Source organism: Neofelis nebulosa, chromosome 11, assembly GCF_028018385.1.
Source record: "Neofelis nebulosa isolate mNeoNeb1 chromosome 11, mNeoNeb1.pri, whole genome shotgun sequence".
NCBI lineage: Eukaryota > Metazoa > Chordata > Mammalia > Carnivora > Felidae > Neofelis > Neofelis nebulosa.
The window spans coordinates 71,242,015-71,267,903 of NC_080792.1; the positions used below are offsets into that span (position 1 = coordinate 71,242,015).

The 25,889-nt window shown below is 40.6% G+C and overlaps 1 protein-coding gene across 4 annotated transcripts in view; it reads right to left on the reverse strand.

Annotated features, from left to right (window-relative positions):
• The window catches only part of TTC28 (tetratricopeptide repeat domain 28), a 637,046-nt gene that overhangs the window by 418,305 nt on the left and 192,852 nt on the right, over window positions 1-25,889 (reverse strand). Inside the window, exon 1 of one of the 4 annotated variants that reach the window (XM_058693131.1) lies at window positions 12,252-13,089. The exons of the other annotated variants lie outside the window; for them this stretch is intronic. Coding sequence (XP_058549114.1) covers window positions 12,252-12,278 — 27 coding nt within the window. The 5' untranslated portion in view covers window positions 12,279-13,089. Of the gene's footprint in view, window positions 1-12,251; window positions 13,090-25,889 lie in introns of those variants that run through there. 4 annotated transcript variants of the gene reach the window in all.

Genomic DNA, 25,889 nt, shown 5'->3' on the forward strand with positions numbered 1-25,889 from the left:
AACCATTTACTTTTCAGATAAGTTATTTCATCTTTATTGCTAATAGTCATGATTTTTTTCTTCCCTGACTCTTGGTTCTTTTGCATCAACTACTTTGACCCAGAACTCATCCTCCCATATGAAGTACGTGAAGTTTGTCACCCACATCCTCTATTTCTACTCTCAACTGTTTTTCCTCTCTCCCCATATCACAGACCCCTTCTTAGAAGGTGGAGGATACTGATAAAGTATTCCCCAGACCGAGAAGGCACTTTAAGACCAAAAAACAGAGCAATATGTTTACACCCCATATGTTTACAAAGAGTTTTATTCAGGGTAGCTTCCTGACAGGGGTATCTGGCAGATGGATGATCCAGGTTGTAGGCAACCATTCTCTGCCCCATCCTCCACCTCTATTCTCTGCCCTGTTTGGACCTCAAGCCACAGCTTTTATAAAGGTAGGGAGACAGTGGTGAGGTCCTGGGGTAATTCTCCAAAGGGGCACCATCTGTGCACCAGAGGCTCACTACTAGTTATCTAAAGTGGATCCTTTAAGGTAGGATCTGAACAAGACTTCCTGCATTCTGGTCAAGGCACCCGTTACCCTCCCGGGGCCTGGAACGCGTACCACAGAGGCAGGTCGTTGCATGGGCAGGGACAAGCTGCAGGGCCAGAGATGGAGTCAGTGTTTCTGCACTCCCACACCCCTGATTGCTGCTTCTCAGCTACTCGTGGTCCCCATCAAAGTAACCCCATCCTCCACCTCAAGTGAGGCCTCTCAGTGACTAAGGTCCTGATGGTTCATGAATGCCTCCCTACCAGCTACGATAAGAGGTTATACAGATTCCGTATCTGAATGTCTTGCTAAGTAACGGCAAAACTAAGAGCAAACAAATGCTACTATTTGTTTTCATATATTCATTTTACTATGGATTTTTAAAGGGTGAGCACAAAGGAATTTTAGGAAAATAAGTCACAGAAGATGTAGCGGAAAGCAAAGCAAATTTCTCGTGTCTTTTTTTATAAACAAGCCCAACCCTAGGGAAGCCCAAATTCCTAGGGAAGTACAAGGAGTACAGCCCAGTGGATATGGCCTCCACTTGGAATACTCAGAGCTGGGGCCTGAAAAGCTATGTGATTCTAAAGGTGCCAGTTGGGGCACCTGGGGCACTCAGCCGGTTAGGCATCTGACTTCAGCTCAGGTCATGATCTTGTGGTTTGTGGCTTCGAGCCCTGCATCTGGCTCTGTGCTGGTGGCTCTGGGCTGACAGCTCAGGGCCTGGAGCCTGCTTCGGATTCTTCTCTCTCTGCCCCTCCCCTGTTTACACTCTGTCTCTCAAAAATGAATAAACATTAAAAAAAATTAAAGAAAGAAAACAAAGGTGCCAGTTTACCCTACTGTTGGGACTCTGCTTCCTCATCTGGAACACGAAGCGCTCCTTAAGGTCCTTTCATTCCGAAAAATGTTTTAGTCTCAGTATCATAAATATTGTCTAGCAAGAGCCTAGGCTAAAACCAAAAATGCTGTTTAAAATAAGTAATACTTGTGTCAATAAAAAAATAATGTTTTAGTTAATTAATGTGTAACTAATTACTATTTAAATAAATCCCACATCCTTTGGTCATTTCTTCTCAAAGGCAATCACATACATTCCCTAGAATACGCAATTCTACCCTTCACATAAACTACTGCTGTTGGTTCCTTCTGTGTATATATATGAACAAGTTATTTTTAAAAATGCCAAGCCAGACACACCAAAGCAAAGACAAAGAAAAGAAAAACGACAGTGGTATTTATCAAATCAATTCAAATGTTTTCATTTTCAAACCCTGTGATCATGCCTCCTCATATATATCTAACTCTTGGTAATCAACAGCATAATAAATATCTCACTTATCAAAAGGTCACTTATTTAACCACCTCAACAACCTAAAACCTAGCCTAAAACCAGAAAGTATTAAAAAAGCAAAAAACAAAAAACCTCTATGCTGTCAAAATAGAAAGCCGCAGTTCACACTCTAAAGTTCACATACTTGTAAGAGAAACCCTCGTTCTGAGTACTTACTTTTGTCTTAATCACAAGCTAAGACTCAGTTAGCTGGGTTTCCTACCCACCACAGACAGGAAACAGATACACACAACAAACCGCAGGAGGTAGGCACATGACAGCAGCATTATTGTGGGCAACATGGAGAGAAAGAAAAAAACTCTACAAAGAAGACATAAAAGTATTTTTAAAGAATCAAGGAACAATCTAGGGTCATTCGGTATAGGAACAAATAACTCTACATTCCTTAAAAACTCCTATAGTATTGCTATACTATAGCAAAGTAGGATAACTCATGTTTGTGATAATATCCTAAGCAATCAGAAGTTTATAATTTTTTTAAGTTTATTTATTTATTTTGAGAGAGAGAGAGAGAGAGAGAGAGAGAGAGTATGCCCAAGTGGGGGAGGAACAGAGAGAGAGCAAGAGAGAGAGGATCCCAAGTAGGCTCCACACTGTCAGCACAGAGCCCGATGTGGGGCCCGAACCCACAAACCATGAGATAATGACCCAAGCTGAAATCAAGAGTCGGATGCTTGACTGAATGAACCACCCAGGTGCCCCATCAATCAGAAGTTTGATTCACATTTAGTACCTTCTCTTTAAGAAGGCAGGAAATGTGTAATACATTTTAGAAAATTTCACATCAAAAAAAATGTTTGAAATTTAACAAGGGTTGGCAGTTGATGAATTAAGTTTGAATTAACAAGAAATTCACAAGAACACCATGGATAAATTAAATATTAGTGTAGTGATTTTCCAAAGAAACCATAGTGACTTTGAAATTAATTCATAATTAATCCCCCAAACACATTTTAGTCTTAATTTCAATATTTATCACCACCATCCCTAACCCCCCAAATATTAATTAAACCATAATAAATTTCTATTTTTGTAGGTAAAAGATGGTCAAACATCAACAATTTCACACAGTTCAACCTAAAATCTTTTCCAAAATTATTAATAATAAAACAAAGTGGTTTGCATTTTATCTTTTCTATCTCAAGCCTACCCTCTATCAGAAAAAGCTAATTATTAAGTAATAAAAACCCAAAATCCAACCAAAATGAAAATGAGTCCACAGTCACCCCCTATGACATTTTCTTTCTACTCCTCAAAAACAACAATCTTATTTATGCCTGAAAATCTCAACTCCACAAACACACACAGCTCCAAAAATATCCGATAGGTCTGGGCTTAAGCACTATAGTTTTTCATAGACACCACAGTTGAACATAATACTGAAATGTGTGCATGCATACCTCTTATGTTCATTTATAAATATTTAAAAAATAAAATATGCTTCACAACTAATTGTCAGAGCAGTTAAGTATGATCCAAATAAATATAATGAACACTTAAGGGTGTGTGTTTGTGTGTGTGTGTGTGTGTGTGTGTGTTTTAATGTTTATTTATTTTGAGAGACAGAGAGAGAGCGAGCATGAGGAGAGGAGGGTCGGGGGCGGGGGGGGGTTGGGCAGAGAGAATCCCAAGCAGGCTCCATACTGTCAGTGCAGAGCCCAACGTGGGGCTCAATCCCATAAACCGTGAGATCATGACCTGAGTTGAAATCAAGAGTCAGACGCACAACCAACTGAGCCACCCAGGCGCCCCATGGACACTCAAGGTTTTTAGTTATATAAAGTAAGTTGGGATTCAGTCTGCTTTCAGATTCAAAATATTGTATTTTGATTTTCCTCAAAACAAGGAACACCTATATTGGACAAACTAGAATAAGGAATAATTTATCAATGGGGAGAAAAAAGCTATTTCTAATCTTGCCAGTGTTGTTATGCCAATATAGGATATAACAAAGTTATCCTAGGATGTGCAAAAAAGTTTCCTTATGAGTTTCTTCCTTCCCTGTGCCCAGCTAGCATCTTTCTAGGTTCAAGTCTACACGTACTGCATTTTGGGAGAGTACGTGTCCAAACACAAGGAGTTCCCACAATGACCTCCTGGCTCCCAACTCCACGTTGACCCTATTCCAAATGTCAACTGCTCTCTAACTCAGAATTGCCTCCATATGTGTGCCTCTACAAGTATGAATCCCCTGACATGATATAAATACAAAATATTATCTCCCACAAATTAAATAATGCTAGCAATATGGGTGCATTCAAGAATGGACAGTTGCTTACATAATCAGAGAGAACCCTGAGAAATTTCAGTCCTTTAAGAATCCAAACTGAGGGACATCTACCAGCAAAAGCTTATGTGCAGCTTTGATAACTGTCATCAAGCTTATTTCATGTATCTTTTCTAAAAATGCTAAATTTATTACACAGAAGGTATAAGCCAAATGACACAATTTTGTTTTTTTCTTAAAATATATGCTAAAAGCATAGAATACTCAAAATCACAAAGACAGAATACCCTAACACAATAAATAACCAAGGGCTCAATCATATGAGAATATTCCTCTTAGCTACAAAAACCTAAAAGGCGGGTTGGGGGACTGCGGGGGGCGGAGAGACAACAAAAAAGTTCAGGACAAAAGATTCATATAAATCCTGAAAATGTCTGTTAAATGATGTAATTTTTATAGCTTTCCATAAAACTACATGGTTTTAACACATCAATAAAAGCAAACTCCTAAAGCAGAGACATACATTGTTATTAATGATTCAATGAATTCACCGTGGAAGCTAAAGCTGGCGGGGCCAGCCAGGACTTCAGGTTTTCTCTTGCTCCCGCTGTGTTTTGCGCAGTGTGTCATCACTGTAACTGACTAGCAAAGTGAAGGTGGCTGCTGGCGCCTTTTTGAGGTTGGGCCAATTAAACTCTGTAGCCTCTCACACTGGCAATGTTTACTGGCTAGCTCCTGAACACTAAAGGTGCCAAATCAGATTTTCTCCTCACTGACTTCCTTCACTTCTTATCAAGTCTATCCACCGTTCCCAGCTTCCCGAATGTTCCCGGAAGTAGCTTTCTATAGATGACCATTCCTTACCAATCTTACAGAATCAAAAATATTTAAGGCTAAAGGGAACAAAGATTTACTCTGGGGGTTTACAACCACGGTGTTGCTGTACTGATGTCAGGTGATGTGTCACAAATAACTGTTAACTTTCTCTCCCCTTTTTTTCAATTGGGGCGAAATGTATATAATACAAAATTAACCATTTTAAAGAGGTTTTTTTTAATTTTAGAGAGAGACAAAGACAGAGTATGAGCATGAGCATGAGCATGAGCATGAGCATGAGCAGGGGAGAGTGGCAGAGGGAGAGAGAGAGAGAATCTCAAACAGGTTCCATGCTCAGTGTTGAGCCTGATGCAGGGCTCTATCCCACAACCCTGGAATCATGACCTGAGCTGAAATCAAGAGTTAGACTGTCAAATAAACACTAAAAAAAAAAGGTGGGGGGGGGGGGGCCTGGGTGGCTCAGTCGGTTAAGCCCCTGACTTCGGCTCAGGTCATGATCTCAGGTTCGTGAGTTCGAGCCCTGTGTTGGGCTCTGTGCTGACAGCTCAGAGCCTGGAGCCTGCTTCAGATTCTGTGTCTCCCTCTGTCTCTGCCCCTCCCCTACTCATGCTCACTCACTCTCCCTCTCTCTCTCTCTCTCTCTCGAAATAAATGAACATTAAAAAAAAAGAGTCAGATGCTCAACCAACTGAGCCACCCAGGCGCCCCACAAAATTAGCCATTTTAAAGGGTACAATGCAGTTGCACACAGTACATTCACAATATTGTGCAGCCACTACCTCATAACTGTGACTTTCTTTTTCTTTTAATGTTTATTTATTTTGAGAGAAAGAATGAGTGGGGGAGGGGCAGAAAGAAAGAGGGAGAGAGACAATCCCAAGGAGGCTCCATGCTGTCAGTGCAGAGGCCGCTGCAGGGCTCCATCTCACAAAACATGAGATCAGGACCTGAGCCGAAATCAAGAGTCAGACGCTTACTTAACCAACTGAGCCACCCAGGCACCCCTGTGACTTCATTTTTAATGGGTGCATAGTTAAGATCACCCCTTCAATGAATCACCCTCCCTCGGAGTCAATATGGTGTTCTAAGAGGGTGAGAAATGGGCAGATATAAACTTGCACGTTAGGCATCTTCAATAACTGGCAAAGTCAACCAACTGGTTGAAGATCACTGACCACCTCGTTCGATAGATGCATTACATTTTTTCAAACATTCACTCATTCAGTTATGATCCTGTAACATTCCACTGGTAGAGACGGACACACTGACAGCTACAGTGCAGGGCTATGACTGTAGCCCATACAAGTACAGTCAAAGGAGAGTGTTGCCAGCTATGCCCAGCAAGGACAGAAGAATTCACGAAGGAGAAGAAGACTGAGTTAGCTCTCAGAGTCATGACCAGTGACGAAAGGAAGGTAAATTAAGGAGAGTACTACAAGGAGAAGAGATTGGAGGCAAAGAAGGAGTAAACGCAAATGCACGGCAGCCATGCCCTGATGAGCCACGGCCAGCTGCATTGTAGGATACAGTCACACCAACAGGCAAAAATGCAGTAAGCACATTTTAGATGCGAGGCGCTCCTCGTACGCATTTTACATCATATCCTCATAGTCATACTAGGAGCTAAGTGCCATTCGCCTTCAGTAGATGAGACATCTGAGGTCTAGAGAGGTTAAGGAATGGCTACACAGCTACAAAGCGGCTGAGCGAGGTAGTCAATTCAAAGCCAGGCCGTCTAGCTGCAGAGCCCATCCTCTTCATCTCTATACAGTCCACACTACAATTTCCTTTCCTCCTCCTCCTCCTCCTCCTCCTCCTCCTCCTCCTCCTCCTCCTCCTCTTCTTCTTCTTCTTCTTCTTCTTCTTCTTCTTCTTCTTCTTCTTTTCTTCTTCTTTTCTCCTTCTCCTTCTCCTTCTTCTTCTTCTTCTAATAAAATTAGTCACTTAAGGCACAATCTTTCATGATGGAAACTAGTCGACCACAGCACACTGAAGGTCAACAAACGACTGACAGGAACAGTGAGGGGGCACCACTAAGGATCCCTGGCGGCCTCTGAACCAGTGAGCACACAAGTGGCAAGCCATACTGGAAGATCAGCAAAACTTGATTTGTTTCTTATTCTTTTAAATTAAAAAAACCCATAAAAACAGAAGTTTTCATATTTTCCTCATAACCCAGTTATTTTCTTCCACATCCCCTAACCCAAGGTGTGTTTACCCACTTGGAAGACCTCTACTAAACAATGGAGAGACACAGCAGGGTTTTAAGGAGGTGAATAATGTGAACATGTGTGGGGGCAGGAGGAGGGGAGGAGGCTAACAATAACTCTAAGAGGAGTAAGAAGGAAAAACCAGAGGAAAAAAAAAGAGACCAGGAAAAGAAAAATCATTAGGATGCCATTTGCAAGACATCCAGCAAGTGATAATGAGGTGCTAACCTATAACAGTGGGGGGTCACATGTGAAAGATTAAATGACATGCCCAAGGACACAAGTCATGGGAAGTGCCAGAACAAAAACCTCGGTCTCTAGGTTGCACTGACATGGGAATGGTGTATACAATGGATTTGCAGAAAGACCTTTATCATGAGATTTGTGAGACTTCTCTTTACACGTACTTTTGTCCACAATGTTTGATTATTTTTAAGTCTAATTTCATACTGTTACATTAAAGGGGGGGGGGGGGGCACCTGGGTGGCTCAGTCGATTAAGCGTCTGCCTTTGGCTCAGGCCAGGATCTCACAGCTCCTGAGTTCGAGCCCGGCATCGGGCTCCGTGCTAACAGCTCGGAGCCTGGAGCCTGCTTCGGATTCTGTGTCTCCCTCTCTCTCTGCCCCTCCCTCGTTCATGCATTGCCTCATTCTCTCTCTTTCTGTCTCTAATATAAATAAACATTAAAAAGAATTTTTTTTTAATATGAGACTTTTCACTTTCAAATCCAGAAACAAAATACTTTATCATAGAGAAAGTACAGGGATTTGAAATACACCCTTCTGTAAAAGGAATAAGCTATTCCAAGACACAGATTTACAGGATGGAATCCTTACAAGTGAGCTTCCAAACAAGCTTTTTAAATGAAGTGCTATGAGAGAAGTCATTTAAGAAGCCAGATTCACATTGTATTAATGTGACAAGTATAACAAGATAAATACATCATATGATTCTCAAATGACATAATTAATGTCGCTTATGTGACATATTCCTATTAATGATCTTTTATTATGTGTGAACAGTAAAATAACATTAGATAAGCAATGAAAAAATCCAATCAGCAGCAGCTTTCCTGCAGGTTTTGACTGCAGTCTTATTTACACAGTGTTATCTGATACTAATCCTTGGATTTTAAAGAGCAGGAATCACTTCAGAATTGTAAACAAACATGTTTCTATGCAATGAGCATTTTAATTACTATCATTTCTGCAAGTACAAGATAAAAATAATGTGTGGTACGATAGCCTCACAGGGGAAAGTATATTTTGCCAGGCCAATAAGGTTACATTAATAAAAGGATCATGACACTGAATCAGGAGTCTGGTCCATGGCTCCTGGTAGTATGTCATTTTAACAATGAATGCCATGGATATTCTGTGGGAAGTGTGGCTGTCCCCTCCCTTCCTAACATTCTCTACAAAAGACCAGAATCAAGTGTCAAAATATTCTGGTGCTCTTTAATAATCCACTACAGTCTAGTATCTATGAATCAATTGAAATATTTTATATCTTTTCTTACATGTAAACTTACTACTACCTCTTAGAATAAGAAAGTCTGAAGATGCAAGTTTTACAAAGTAATAGTTCTTCTTTACTTTTACATCAATATTTATTGAGCAACTATATTATCCTTGACACCAAAAAAAGAGGTATGAGATATGGTTCCCAAACTCAAGGAATTTGAAATGTAATTGAGAGGCTGGATACGAAAAGAGATTTTTTTTAAAAGATTGCTATCTCATGGTTTCATGAGTTCGAGCCCCAAGTTGGATTCTGTACTGGCATCACGGAAACTGCTTCAGATTCTCTCTCTCCCCTCTCTCTCTTTCTGCTCCTTCCTCACTTATGCTGTCTCTGTCTCTCTCAAAATAAATAAATAAACTTCAAAAATTTAATTAAAAAAAAGATTGGTATCAATAAAAGACAGCCTAGAAGAGCATAGATTCTAAATGCTCCAAGAATTCAGAGGTAGATAAAATCACTGTGTCTCTTCAAGAAGGAGAGGGAAGAAGAGCATCTTGGTGCCAGTATCCAGAAATGAGGGAGCAGAGCTATGGCTAACCTTCTTATATACTGAGATCACCTCAGCAATCAGCCTTTATCTTTCCTGGATAAACTCCCAAGTACAGTGGTGAAGAACACACATCTTGAAGTAAACAAGGGCTGGTCCAATCCTGCCATGCTATGTGACTCTGGCTAAGTCATTGCATCTCTCTAAACCTGTTTCCTTCTCTGTAAAATGCAACATAGAACACCTGCCACCTCACTGAAAAAGAATTAAATGAATGGATATGAGAACAAGTAGAGATGCCTACTGGCATGAAAAAAATGGCAGCATGATATTAAATGTCATTCTTACCATGATGCAATCACAGTTGCACAGAATCTTACTTTTTAGGGAGAATTACAGGGCTCTTGGTAGGAGGTCCCCTATGCTCTGGAAGACTGGGTCCTAAGTTCCTCACTGGTTGTGAGGGTGAAACGTGATTAATCACATTTTGGTGGTTTCTTTGTGAAAAGTTTAGGAGACCCTAATTGAATATTGGAGCACACATCTTGAATTTTAGTATTCAGTTTAACTCAGCAAGTAAAGAAAGAGGACTAAGGAGCTCCCCTCCATCAGGTATCCCAGCTGTATTCTCAGAGACAAAGCAGCCTAGAAGCTATGGTCATTCTCTTAGAGTTATCCCAGAATTGATAAAAGCCAGGACTGGTACCTGACAGGACACCAGGACAGCAAGTTACAACCAATCCTAGTCATAAAGCCCAGCTATAGACAAATGCCATTTGGGGCAGCCAGCATTCTACAGATGATCTTCCCAGCTTTGTTAAAATCACATCAATGCAGTATCACTTTTCATCTGTAGCGTAAAGGATTTTTATAAAACAGTTTGGCAAAACACATGGCATGTGACTATTCTACTACAAATGTGTTAGCAGACCCAGCCAGAAACCATGGCAATGATCTGATCATGAGAGTATTCTTGAAAGAATAAGAAAATAAACCTAATTTTTATAAAGACTTACTGTTGCCCTACCGGTTTTGAATACTGAGTATTGTCCAAAGAAGCTTCCATTTCCAATGTAGAAACATCAAGAATTGTTCTCAAGCCACCACCAAAAAAATCACACAGTATTTGATGGCTCAGCTTATTTTTTAATCTTCTATGAACTCTGCAGAATTATATCTGGATCTTTATAACATGATGGTTTGGGATTATGAATACAGTGGATAAACACAACCTTCTGTTATAGCCATTTAAGCATCATAGAGTGAGTAAATACTGCAGAGTGAATCCTAACACTTGAAACAGAATCTTCCAGAGTCCAGAAATCCACCTGACTGCCAAGAATAATACTTCCGTGGTTCAAGCAATACCAGTACCCAGAGGGGTTTCCACAGACATAACTGCATGAGTTACTGCATATTGGGTAAAATAGAAAAAACAGACATTTATGAATGTATAGTTTGCAGACATCTTAAAAGTACTCATAAATATGCAATTTACAAATATAGAAGAAATGGGGGAGCACTTTCGGAATACACAGTGTCTGTTTAAATTGCTTAATTATATGGTTTCTTCTATGGTTTTCCTCAACCTGACTCTGAATTTGATTGGGGATTAGAAGGAGGTGATAACGTGGATCTCTTTTAACTAAAGTAAATGAAACCAATCTCACTGAAAGAGGCTCTACGATGAGAACTAATATATGAGAGATTCTGACTTCAGGAGGAGGTAGAAATGACCTAGTGTCAGAGATCAAAATTGCATTAATTACATATCAAAGAAAACCTTTCAATTTACCAGGCTATACTAAAGCATGGTTTGTTACATTCTCTAGCAATATAGCAAACGCACAATATCAGAGAATCATCTCCCACATGATTTCTATCTCAACTCTGGTATAAAACACGGTATCGCACATCATGCCACAAAGAAGGAGTCAGTTTGGCTAGTTCAAGTAAAACACCATCCAGCTGCTAACCGAGACAGGTCAAGGCTGGGGAGGGGCACAGCACATTCAGTTCGCTGTGCTTTCCTTTAGAAGAATGTCAATAAAAACCATGGCCAAACGAGGTATTTGGGGGGGAGGTCCTGCTATGCAGTGAACCACTGGGTTCACCTAACAGCGCCAGTCAGACAAGTTAGCAAAAGGGAACCCTAGCCAAACCTACAGCCGCCAACAACTTAAAGAAAGCTGTCTTTCTCCCTGAGCGTCCTGGGGTAGGGACCAGTCCCACATTTAGAAACGTTATTTCTGGGACCAATAGCAATTTATTTTGATAGAACCACTGGATTTTTTTTTCGTGAGTTCTCAACAAAGGAGCCATATTAGGAAATAATCTCGCAAAAAGCAAAGTGCCCCCTCCCCCTCTTCCCCACGATCGATGCACACACGCCCGTGCACGCTGACACGCACAGACACACACCCGTGCACAATGGCCGGCGCGCGCACTCGCGCGGGCCCACGCGGCAGCCCGGGAGCCCCGCAGGCAGAAGGCCCGGGCCGGCCCCAGGCGCCGGGGCAGGAGGCCCCGCGGCCGGGCTGCCCGGGAACCAGCTGCTGGGCGGTTGTGCTGGGGATGTTCGCCCCCCAGCGGGGCCCTTGGGAAGCAGCTGCCAGAGGCTCGCAACCTATTAACCCCTTGGGGAAGTAGGTGCTGCAACACCCACCTGCAGGGACGCTGGAATGTATGGGGGGGGGGGAGGGTGCGGCCCCAAATGGCACCCCCAGAGACAGGGCGCCACCGAGTCCTTGGACTCTGGCAGCTCTTGGCTGGGTCCTCGCAAAGGTAATCGTGTCGCTGGCTTCACGGGGCTTCTAAAGCAACCGGGTGTTTCTGAGCTGTCACCCCTGAGACTCCAGGCACACCAAGAAGGAAAAACTTAAGAGGGCAGTGGACGCAGGCTAGACTTAGTAACTCGTCCCTGGGGGACTGGCGCCGAGTCCCTAAAGGGACTGAGATGCTTGGACCGGCCAGCCCAGCAAACTACAGAAGGGATGGAGGGACCCGAGGGCAACCGCCCCCAGTCACCCTTCCCTGGGTCGGGCATCAGGGCCCCGTCCCCGCTCCAGGACACTTACCTTCTTCCGGGGCTGCCATTTCATCATATTTGTACAGCCGATACGTGGAACATCAAGATGCTGGCTGGGGGCTGGGGGCAGATGCAGGGCAGCCGCGACTGCAAGTCATGCTGCCTCCCTCCCACCCCCTAATTCTTCCCCATATTCACTGCGAAGGGAAAAAGCCCAGGAGAGTCCAGTCTTTTCGCCTTCAGTTCAATGAAAAGTATCCCCACACCACGAACACACTTCCCACCGGGCTAGGAAGTCCCAGCAGCAACCACCGTACTCCTGCCAGAGCGGGGCATTTTCCCCCCCCCCCCAGCCAAGCGCCTGCAAAAGGAGCCTGCAGCAGGGGGTCTCCAAGCCGGCTGCAGAGACCCTCCCTCAGAGAACAGACTCAGGACGAGAGCTGCTGCAGAAACGGAGCCGGGCTCCTGCCATCCAAACCCCTTTTGGCGAATTCTCCTCTTCTCAAAAAAAAAGATTAGACAAGCAATCAAACCCTCACGCGCAGCCTGGAGCAACTCCCAAAATTCTGGGTGTATTTCTCGTTTGTAAAATTTAGCAAAGAAAATTCCAAAGATCTGTAATCAGAGCTTCTTTACGCTGCTTTTTCTTCCTTCTTGGCTAACTTGGGGAAAGGATCTGCCTTTCCCGAAATGCCTACCTTCCCTGAACACTGTAAATAGGAAAACTTGGTTTGTGTGTTTAGATTTTTTTTTTTTAATTCCCAAGAACCTTAGTGGGGAAAGGCTGGAAGGAAATCCTGCAAGAACCCAACTCCACAGCTCAGTCTGCACTAATGACTTCCTTCCCTTCAGTGTGAGCACAGCCTGCCCAGCTCCAGCCACACAGAGCAAACGGTTTCTGGGTCTTAGTGCCACGACATCTGCTCCAAAGCAAAAAGTAAGCATACAGTTTGAGAGGCACCCAGCAGCTCCCAAGGAATCAGAGCCAGAAGAGACCTACAAAATCAGGAAACCATTTCAAAAGATGTATTTCAATTTGTGAGTTACATCAAGAGAAAACAAAAAAGGAATAGAAAAGGACTCTAGTCCAAAAAGCTACAAAATCTCAATGTGTGATCTGAAGAAAAAAGATTTCAGGTATGTTAAAAAATAAAAAAATTTAATCAAGAAAAAACTCTGCTTCTCTAAATCTAGCACTGATTTCATTCATCTTCTGTAAAATGATTCCATCCTATTTAAGGAGATACATCTCCAAACGCAAGATACTATGTAATTCCACTATTATTTGTCATCCAACATGTCTATCAAGTCCTATCCCACCATGAGGCTATTTTGATAGATGGGAATATAATGGCTGGTGTAAGCTTCTAGAATACTAATGTACATAATAACAGTAACTGATGTACTATGAGTCCAAGTTCCAGCAACGTTTAACTTATTAGTCTCCGAGTTCTATATGCATTGGCAGGATTGGCTGATGTAGGTGATTCTATGCAGATTGGACACTAACCATATCTGATCATAAATGTTACTAAAATACACAAAACAGTTACCAGAAACAGGTTACTTTTGAGATCTTTTCTAAGCCTAAGAGTCTGAAATTCAATAGTGAAAGCATTACCTTTTTTATAATAATAATATTAACAATTACAGCTGAATGAATAGGTATTGTATCTTAAACCACTACTCCGTGCCAGGATCTATGCCTACATTCATTACCTGAAGCCCTGCAGGGAAGGTCTTATCGTTCCATTTTCCAAATGAGGACACTGAGATTCAGAGGGGTCACGTGCTCAACCAAGACCACAACGCACGGAAGGTGGTGGGGCTGGTATTCAGACCCACAATAATGTGATTCCAGGGCCCATGAGCTATTGACAATGTGCATCACAGCTACCTCTCATCTCAGTAGAACTATATTAAGTGCCTATGACCTAAGCACCTATTATTTGCCAGCCCTTGTTCCAGGCACTAGAAATATGAGTAGGAGGCTGTCCCTGCTCTTGAAACTACATACAGTAGTCAGCAGTCAAATAATACCAGCAAATAACACCAGTACTCTGTATATGTTCTGACATACCCAAATCATTCCACACAGCTTAATGTGGTTATCCTGCTAGCATGCAAAGGTCAGTAAATTGCAAACTAAATTCATCTATCTACCCCAAAATCAGTTTCTCTTCCTAGCTTTCCTTCATCTGTCCATAGCACTGTTATCATCCCAGGATAACAAAACCTTGACATCATTCCTTATATTTAACCACCAAGTCTTTTCCCTTCTTTCTTAGACATCACTTTCAAACTCCTATTGCTGATCTCTGAAGCAAGAGCCTCACCAAACAAACATACACTAGGTACAAACATACACTAGATACAAAGCAAAATTTAGGACAGAAAGGTGTAACGACGAGTCCCTATGCTAGAGGAAGTTACAAAGAAGTTAGGACAAAACAGAGGACACATAAGAAGACAACCAGGCATTGCCTTAGTCGGTTAAACAACAAAGGACATGGTCAGCAGTTGTGCCAGGAGTTAGGGGCAGAAATCATTGTCAACAGGGATGGTCAAGGAAGGTTTCACAAAGGAATGTGAAGTAAACATTCAGAGGAGATACAACTCATTCTAGAGCCAAAAGCCAAGGTGCTTACCGTGGTCAGTAATTGATCTTCAGGATCTGGACCCTTCTACCTTTCAGAACTCATCTCTTACCCCTCTCCTGCTCGCTTTCTCCACTCCTGCTCTATTGACCACCTCACTGTCCCAAGGGCGCACCCTTGGGACATATACTTGTTGCACCCTCTGTCTGAATCACTCTTCCTCCAGATAGCCTCTTGTTTCTCTCCCTTGGTTCCTTCAGGACTTTGTTCAAATTACCATATTAGAAAGGCTGTCTCTCACCATTCCTTCCAAAATAATAGCACCATGGCCCACCACCACTACGTTCTATCTTCCTTATTCTGCTACAATTTACTTCATAGCCCTTATGACATATATTTTATGTGTTTGCTTAATGTCTTATTCATCTCACAAGAACATAAATTCCAAGGGAGCGGGGACTATGCTCTGCTATAATACCAACACCCAGTGAAAAATACCTGACACAATAAGCGATCATTAAATATTTGTTGAATGAAAGAAAGAGAAAAGGAGAAGAGTATGAACAAAAGAGACAAGCATATATAAGATGTATTCAAGATACACAATACTGACCTGCCTAAAATATAAGGCTTAAGTACGAGAACGTTAGAAGCAGAGTCTTGGTCTGGTTCAGTTTTTGTAGTCTTCTGTGCCCCAAGTTGTACCTGGCACAGCAGAAGTGCTCAATATTTAATGGAAAAAAGAATGAGTGGGGACAGGTGGGTGTGGGGGTAGGTGTTAAACGGTGAATGAGTGAAAGTCAGTTCTGTTCTATACAAAGTAAAAGGTACTTTGGTAAGGTATTCTGCAACCAAATGGTAGGGGATGTTGTAAGGCAGAGAAATTTGGACTTTATCCTATAGAATGCACTGAAGGTGTTCACAGTAGGAAAAGGGCATTCATTAATTGAAGCAGCACTCTTTTATTTTTACATTTTTAGTACATATATTTAAATTGTCTACAGGACATTACTATTAATTTCCCAGTCACCTAGTTCTACTTTTTTTAATTCCAGTATAGTTAGCACACAGTGTCCCATTAGCTTCAGGCGTACAATACAGTGATTCAACACTTCCATATATCACCCAGTGCTCATCACAACAAGGGCACTCCCTAACCATCACCTATTTTCCCCCATCCGCCTCCCCTCTGGTAACCATCAGTTTGTTCTCTACAATTAAGTCTCTTTTTATTTCCCCTTTGTTCATTTGTTTTGTTTCTTAAATTCCACAGATGAGTGAAATCATATTGCATTTGTCTTTCTCTGACTAACTCATTTTGGTTAGCATTATACTCTCTAGCTCCATCCACATCATTGCAAATGGCAAGATTTCATTCTTTTTATGACTGAATAATATTCCATTATGGTATGTATACCACATCTCCTTTATCCATTCATCTATCCACGGACACTTTGCTTCCATAATTTGGCGATTGCACATAATGCTGCTGTCAACATAGGGGTGCATGTATCCCTTTGAATTAGTGCTTTTGTATTTTTTGGGTAAAGCAGCATTTTTAAGCAATGTAATATAGAACAAAATATTAAACCAAAATATTAATTATAAGGCTGTTTTTTATATAAACCTTTAGATTTTTTAAAACTATGTAAACTATTTAAATGCTTATTACTCTGACCATTTGACAGATATCAAAACTAAATTTCAGAGGGGTTAAGAAACTTGTTCAATGCCACACAGCAAGCCAATGGCAATGGAAGGGCTAGAACCCAAGGCTTATAAATCAGTGCCTCAGTGATGAAAGCGGGAACCTACAATTGCTTAGGGGGTCAAGGAAAAAGTTTCTATTTTCTACTCTGCCTCTGACTTACTGATATAACAAAAATTTTCAAAAGGGCAAGGCAGGTGACATGACTAAGTAAAACATAGTCAGGGATAAGACAAAAGAGAATTGTGAATATGGTAAACCTTGAGGATACATAAATAATGTAAAAGACGAAGCTGAGACATAACTTTCGTCAATTGATATCATGCAGGAATATCAGTCTAACAGTGCCAGATACTCCAAATTTTCATGAGAAGCTAAAAATTTCCTGATTTTTAACCGTTTGCTCAAAAATTTTAAAGCATCCTAAGAGGCCAAACAAAACATGCCTGTAGGTCTAAATTCCATCTGCATGTCATAATTTGTGACTGCTGACTTAAGCCACTCAAGGCTTCACTTTCCCATATGTAAATTAAGGGACCTACATGGTTCCTAAACCCAGGGGCTGTTCTGAAAGTCGTCTGTGAAGCCATATGAACACCATGCATGGTCTGTGGGCTGAAGAGTAATCTCCCATACTCAGACCATGTTGGAGTTAAAAAAAAGACAAAGTTATTTAAAATGGGGAAGGGGGCTCTGAAAACAGTGGACTGTTATCAGAAAAAAAAAAAAGAGAAAATATATGTATGTTTCTATGAAAAGTCAGACTCAATCCAAAACTCTAAAGTGAGGGGCACCTGGGTGGCTCAGTTAGCTAAGCATCCAACTCTTGATTTCAGCTCAGGTCATGATCTCGCAGTTTGTGAGTTCGAGTCCTTTATCAAGGCTCTGCTCTGGCAGCACAGAACCTGCTTGGAATTCTCTCTCTTCTCTCTCTACCCTCCCCACTTGCATTCTCTCTCTCTCCAGTGTAAATAAACTTTTAAAAATTAAAAAATAAATAAATAAAACTCCCAAGTGATACAAGGTTTTAAACTCATTTTCAATCATTTAGGTTTATGTCCTTTGGATCACTTATTTGTATGGCATTTCTTCCCCTGCTGTCTGGGGAGTATTTCAGGTTTCATTTAACAGGTACCACACGATAGAGGACCATTACCTAGAAGCCTTTAAATACCAATACAATCTTAAATCACCTTATTTATTTTATGTCTTTATTTTGCTTAATCCAAATTGAATCAGTAATTATATCTGAAATATTTATAAAATTACTATTATACCAATACACTTTCTCCATCAGTAATTATTTATAGAAAACCACCAAGTTGGGGCGCCTGGGTGGCGCAGTCGGTTGAGCGTCCGACTTCAGCCAGGTCACGATCTCGCGGTCTGTGAGTTCGAGCCCCGCGTCAGGCTCTGGGCTGATGGCTCGGAGCCTGGAGCCTGTTTCCGATTCTGTCTCTCTCTCTCTCTCTGCCCCTCCCCCGTTCATGCTCTGTCTCTCTCTGTCCCAAAAATAAAAAATAAAAAAAAAATAAAAATTAAAAATAAAAAATAAAAAAAAATAAAAAAAAAAAAAAGAAAACCACCAAGCTAACACAGTTCAAAATGTTGTAATTTAGCTTCTTGTTTCAAAGATCCAATATCAAACAGCAAGAACACAGTTTCTCAGATCCACAGCTACTAAAAGGCATTTTTACAACTGCCTTATTTTTTAACATAGCACTTCGTAAATCATTTCTCTAAAAGCAGATATTGTAAAACAGCTTTTTAAATTGTATTTTCCTCAATAACTACTTTTCTATTCAAATCTGAACAAAAGCAAGAAAGAGGAAATGAATGAAGAAAACATACCTTTTTTCATTGTTGTAAATTTTCTTGAGATTTCCTAAGGAATGAGATGTCTATCTTTGATCACAGGGTAAATGCCTGAAAAAGCCAGCCTCATATTTATTTACATTTATTGTGTTTATAAGTAGAATATTCAACTCAATGTAAAACAGTATTTAGAAAATATACTAATTTTCCTAAAGATCAAATTATTTTCAAGTATCAAGTAACTAAAGAGGTGGTAGGAAAGTAAAGGAACAAAGGGAGAAGTGTATTTGAGATCAAAAAAAATTCTGCCTCATTAGTGATATTTCACACATTTGTTTGCTTTCAGAATGTAAAGGCCTTGCTTTGCTAAAAAAAAAAAAAAGAAAACTAAAATAAGTTGTTACAGTAAGAATTCTGCTACCACAGCCAAGCTGATGCGGGACTCTGTTCCCGTTCCTCAGGAGGGAAACTGATCCAGAAAGGATCACCTCTAACCTTAGCCATCTCACTTCCTTCCACTCTCAGGCAGCGTCAGAGAAAAAAGTCCAATCCTTTAATTCCAACACACACCGACTCAAGAACTCATTATAAACAAGGGACTGTACTACAGTGTGGGAGGAGACAAAAATGCATCACGTGATTTTTGCCCTTGAGAAGACAGCAGTCTGAAGAACACGACAAGCAGACGACTAATAAAAATAACAATAGCAACTAACACTTACGCATCTTGCTATTTTTCTGACTCTTTAGACCCCAACTCTTGGCACAAGCTAAAAGCTAGAAGAATGAACTAACTATAATGGTATATTCTCTCATTAAGACTAGGGAAGCCCTAAAGGGTAATTAATTCTGACAGTGGCAAATGAGAAAGGTTTTGCAGGTAAGGTGGGACAATATCCTTTCAACAAGCAGAGAAGAGGCTCAGGGAGGACTGTTCCAGACTGAAGAAATGGAGCCAAACATGAGCCAAAACATGGAAGTGTGGAAAGTGTGGGCCACATTAGCAAAGCATCCACTAGATCTGAAACCTGTAACACAAGGCAAGGTGTGGTGGAGTCAAGGTGAGAAGGCTGTCAATGATATTATCTTCACAGTAATAACTTTTATTTATTGAGTATGTACAAAGTATTGAAGTATTTCATATATTTTTTATTTCATTGATTCTTCCTAACACTTTCATGAGGAGGAACTATCATCTTGCCCATTTTACAGAAGAGGAAATTAAGATTAATGGGTTAAGTAAATTCCCAAAGTATTATGGCTAGAAAGTGTCAAAAGGAAATTTAACTCACATTCTAAAGCCTTGTTCCTAACTCCTGACTTAGAACACAATGATGAGCAGCAGAGGGTTTTAATCAAGGTATTGGCAAATTCACTTGATTTTTATGCTAACTCTGAAAGGAAGTACTGTGAGTGACAGAAAGAACAGGAGAATAAAAACAGGAAGACCAAGTAAGTTTCTGTCGCAATTGCTCAATAACAGAGGAAGAGGCCTTGAATTAAGACAGCAGAAACAGAAAAAGGATCTTAAGAGACATTTCATAAGTAAAACAGGTCCTATATACCTGATAGAACAGGATCTCAAAATATTTCATCATCCTTTAAGAAAAGACACAGCCCACTAACTGAGGTAGGGATCACAGAAAGAACAAGTAGGTACTAAATTCAATTCGAGACCAAGTCAGAGTACTGATAAGAGATACACAGGAATGTGGAGTAGGTAGGTAGAAAGAGGTGTTCTCTGGAGTCAAGGAAACATATCTATAGCTATAGATTTGGGGGTCATTCACATAATGATGGTATTAAAAAGTTTTCAGTTAAAAGATCCCCTCAGGGTTGGAGTTCGAAGCAAGAAGATGAGAGAGTGAGAGTGAGAGAGAGAGAGAACACAGAATTGAATTTGGAGCAATGCTATAGTCTTAAATACCAGACTGTCCAGTGGAGACAGGTGGGAGATCTGAGACAGTAATTTTTATTGGCCAATACTGCCTGATTCAAACCTTAGATCCACCATATACTAGCTGTATGACTTTGATTACTTCTTTTTTCCATACCTTAATCTCCAATTCTATAAAATGTAGGTAATAATAGCCCTTACATAAACGTGGTTGTTGGGAGGATTAAGTTACATATATTTAACATATATAATACGTTCCATACATAATGCTGTATGTTTAATATTGTTGTAGTTGTTTTACTGTGCTAATCTGATTTTTTTTTTTCTTTCTTCATCACACCATGGATTTTGCCCTGGTGTTATTTTAAGACCAACAAACTGCCAGAACTAATGTTCATGTGTTTCAGTGGTATAATTATTTTTTTAATGTTTTATTTATCCTGAGAGGTAGAGTGCATGCACACACGCACACAAGAGGGGGAGGGGCAGAGAGAGAGAGAGGGAGAGAGAGAATCCCAAGCAGGCTCCACACTGTCAGCACGGAGCCCAACATGGGGCTCGACCTCACAAACCATGAGATCATGACCTGAGTCGAAATCAAGAGTCAGATGCTTAACCAGCTGAGCCACCCAGGTGCCCCTATAATCGTTTTTCTAACAGGACTTCTGCTTCTGTTCACAAGAGAGCAACTGGGACCAAGTTTACTCTCCTGACATAAGTAGAATATTGGATACAATATAGGAAAAATACTGTTTCCATACCGTTTCAGACAGCAGGCAGTACAGTACTATGAGCATTGAGAGAAGCAAAACAAATGATGTGAGCCCTATGATCAGATCACCCTGGCTTTCTGCCTAGAGGCACTTTCTGGACCACAGAGCAGGAAGGGGATCACAAGCAGAGCACAATGGGCTTGCTGAGTTGAGGAGATCATAATTTGAGAACAAAATATCTGGAACATTCAGGGTAGCAAAATGGAGAAGATGAACTCTAAGGAGGTTACAGGGACAAGGTGTTCCAGAAATCAACACTCAGGGGCTCCTTAAGTTTTGCCTGAATACAAAGGTGCCCAGTATAGGGTGAAACACCACAGGCTAGGCAAAGGGAAGCCATAAGCTGAACAACTGCCAGAGCTCACCAGGGCTGCAAGACTTTTATGTTCCAACAGCCAGAATAGGGGGAACACCCAGGACATTCAGGAAAGATCTCAGAAAAGTCATGTCTTTACAGAAGGGTAAACTAGCCTAAAGAACATGGACCCTTGATCTATACAGATTTGAACTGCATGGGTTCACTTACACAAAGATTTTTTTCAATAAATACAGTACAGTACTGTAAACTTACTTTCTCTTCCTTATGATTTTCTTTTGTTGTTAAGTTTATTTATTTATTTTGAGAGAGAGAGAGCACGCATGAGCGTGGAAGGCAGAGCGAGAGGGAGAGAGAATCCCAAGCTGGCTCTGCACTGTTAGCACAGAGCCAGACTCGGAGCTCAGTCTCATGAATCGTGAGATCGTGAACTGAGCCAAAATCAAGAGTTGGACACTCAACCGACTGAGCTAACCAGGTGCCCCATCTTCCTTATGATTTCTTTAACATGTCCTTTCCTCCAGCTTAATTATAAGAACACCGTATACAATACATATAGCAAACAAAATATGAGTTAATTAACTATTTATCTTCTCACTATGGCTTCTGGTCAACAGAGGCTATAAGCAGTTAAGTTTTGGGGGAGTCAAAAGTTATATGTGGATTTTCGACCTTGCAAGGAAGAGGGGGGTTGACACCCCAACCCCCACATTGTTCAAGAGTCAATTGTATACTCTAAATTCACCTCAACAACACTTCAAAACAAATCTTGAAAGAGGCAAATTCAACCTACAAGTAACTTAACTATCTGCCAGAACAAAGTCTGACACTCTTTGAAGGAAGACAACAAAATCGAGCACTCACTGAGAAAGCCCAGCATTCATTTTCCCAAAACACTTACCAACGAACATGGTGCTAATCTGGAAATGCTCTGATATCTCTTTGGCAAACAATTAGTCTTCTATGCTAAGAATGCTATGACTGTATTATAAATTTTCTCATATAAATAAGATCAATGAACTTATTGGGACTTTAGTCGTGTTCTTTCTCTGTACCAGAGAGCCATAGCCTCAGAGCATGTGTAATTTTGCTGTTATATAATGTATCAGTCTGGGAGAAATTTCAGCATATGTTATCTTCAGCTAAAATTTACAGAATTTGGGGCACCTGGGTGGCTCAGTAGGTTCAGCGTCCAACTTCAGCTGAGGTCACGATCTCACAGTTTGTGAGCCCTGCATCGGGCTCTGCACTGACTGTGCGGAGCCTGCTTGGGATTCTCTTTCTCTCCCTCTCTCTGCCCCTGTCCTGCTCTCTCTCTCAAAATAAATAAACTTTAAAACAAAATAGAATAGAATATATAGAATTTATCTGAAGTAGATTCAGTGGTCAGATATTTGGGTCAGAATATGCACCTTTGAATTTATTAACCTTCCTAAAGAAATCCTGAGTGTGCCACAGTAGTAATTTTGTGTGTGTGTGTGTGTGTGTGTGTGTGTGTGTGTGTGTGTGTTAATATGTCAAATTTTACTTTAAAAAGATGCTTGAACTTGCGCCTTATTTACTTGAGTGTTTTTAGCTAAAAGAGGCTATACTTCTCTGGCTATGGTTAAAAAAAAATAGGGAAGTGAATCTCTTTTCAATCCTAGGGCAGGAAATAGACTATGAGAAAAGAAATTGAGTAGAAATATTATTCTTGAGGTCCATTTGGAGGCCCTCTAATGACTTGTTTAACTCTATATTATAAATTTATAAGCAACCAAACAGATTACATTCACAAAACTGACACTTTTTTTATGGCGGTTGTTGAACTGCCCCAAATCTGAACTCCCATCTGGTCTGGGGGGAATTTCCTCATTAGCTAAGTCTTGATGAACACAGGGAGTATTTCTCATCCTGGAAACCAATTGCGGGTAATTACGCCACCATCTGATAGCTAGGATGAAGACACACACCTAGGCTCAATTCTTTGCCAGAACTTTGAATGTGAAGCAAGTTTCACAAAGAACAGCGATGGAGAGAATTTACTCTGGCAGCAGCCACAGCAACATCCAGTTACTACGATCTTCAGTGCCAAGCAGAGCTCATCACGGTCTCTATCTTCCAGCTCAGGCAGTGGTGGTTCCAGCTCTGGCACCCAGGGTTGCTGTGGCACCATTATGACTGAGACCTAGGTACCCTTTGATTGAAGCAGTCCCAACTGTTTTCTGTTACTTGCAACTAAGAACCCCAGCTGACTCACACAGAGACATTTGATTTTGCTTATATTGAAACACAAATTCTTCTTGCATGAAGAGACATGTATATATGTTGGAAAGCCTTAAGGCCCAGTCTTCTGCCCTCTTTTCTGCCTGTAATTACTCCCTCAGATATCTCAGCCACTCCCAAGCCTCTAAATACCATCTCTGAATTGATGGCACCCACACTGATGCCTCAAATACCTACTACCTCTTTCCTGAGCTCCAGACTTGTATAAATAACTGCCCACGCAGCACCTTCACTAAGAAGTCTAGCAGAAATCTCAGACTTGCGTAGCCAAAACCAAACTCTCGACTTTCCACCACAAATCTGGTCCTTCTTTGGTCTTATTTTATTTCAACTAACAGCATCTCTAATCATCCAGATAACTTTACAGTTGCTTGGATTGCTCTCCTTGCCTTGCCCTCAACATCTAACTAGCAAGTCCTCAAATCTCTACCTAGAAAATCTAATCCATATTCTACCACTTCTCATCACCTCTACGCCTTCTTCTTTATGCCATTAATATCAACTGGACCACTACAATAGATTCCACTTTGCTTCCTGTGATTTAGTCTCTCCATGTAGCCAGAATGATCTTTCTACAATGTAAACTAGATTATGCATTTCTCCTGTTTAAAATTCACTTAAGGGGGTGCGTGGCTGAGCATGCAACTCTTGATTTTGGGGTTGTGAGTTTGAGTCCCACGTTGGATGCAGAGATTACTTAAATATAAAATCTTTAAAAAAGAAAAAAACACTCAAGGCGCCTCCCTTTGCACAAAGAATAAAATATGAAGACTTTACCATGGCCTACAAGGCCCTACATGATCTAACTTCTACCTTTTACCATCATCCCTTAGCATGCTTTCCCTTCACTGTGCTGTAGCCAGACCTGCCTTCATATGCTTCTTTCATGACCTTGATGGTTGTAGCTATATCTGCCTGGAATTCTCTTCCTCCAGAATAGGTATTTCCTTCACAATAGGCAAGTCTCTTTTCAAATAGCAAGTCCTCAAGTCTCCTCACCAAATTTAATTCTCCTTCTCACGTTCATTAGTTTATTACTTTGTTCTCTTCAAAGCACACGTTATAATTTGTAATTGTATTCTTTATTCATTTGATCTGTCACCCAACAGATCATAAGGTCTATGGAGTGGTTGTTCAGCACTACTGAGTCCAATATTTAGAACAGTTCCCAGCACATGCTAGGTACTCATTAAATAACTGTTGAATGAATGAGTGAATTTAATGTCAGTTACAGGATAAGATTAAACACCTAGAGTTTTCTTTCCAGTAAAATTTTCAGCAAGGAACTTATTCATTTATCAAGGGATATTTGTAAAACATCTGGCCTAAGTTTAAAGATGTTCAATGAAAAGAAATACAAGCTTCTGAAAATAAGCAATAATTATTCTTAAAAATAATTTTTGTCCAATAATGTTTTGTATTCAAGGAATTCCAGTACTATCACTTTCTATTTTCATTTGTATTAGGGAAAATCTTACATTACCCAAAATGGATGGATAAAACGATCTTTAGATAGTTTAATAAATAAATTAAAAACACTCTGAAATCCTTAGATGAAGTACAAATCACTTGTCAAAAGTACAATCTCATTTGTCAAAACATGAAAATGAAAAAAGAGAAGACACAGAAATAACAGGCTCAGAGCTGCCAAACTGACAGGCTGTCTTAAGTAAGATAGTCAAAACATTCATATGCTAATTTTTTTAAGTGCTGTCTATCTGGCCACCCATAAAAACATGAGAGGGCTTTTTCTTCTGATTTCAAAAGTATATGAATGGGTCAGACAGTGGACACTCTGCCAAATTAAGCAACAGGAATTAAGGTCCTAAAGAATTTTCCATTCTTCTGAATGTACATGTAAGACAACTACTAACTGACCTGCATGGTAAGTAATTCCTAAGATCCAATCCCTACAAAAACTCTTATCAATTACACCATGGAACATAATCCCTGGCAGTCATCTGCGTATAGAACACAATGCAAAAGATAACTTCCCATGTTAGCAGCTGGAGTTTGGTCTATACTATAAATGGCAAAAATCGAATAGCAAAACACTACAAAAATAGGGCTAAAGATGTAAGTAAAATGTACAAATATTATTTGTAATTATTTTCCTTTTTTTAAGTTTATTTATTTTTGAGAGAGAGGGGGAATGCAAGCAGGAGAGGGGCAGAGAGAGAAAATCCCGAACAGGCTCTGCCCTGTCAGGGCACAGCCCGAAGGGTGGTCAATCTCAGAAACCGGGGAGATCATGACCTGAGGCGAAACAAGAGTCAGACGCTTAACCAACAGAGCCACCCAGGTGCCCCAATTGTT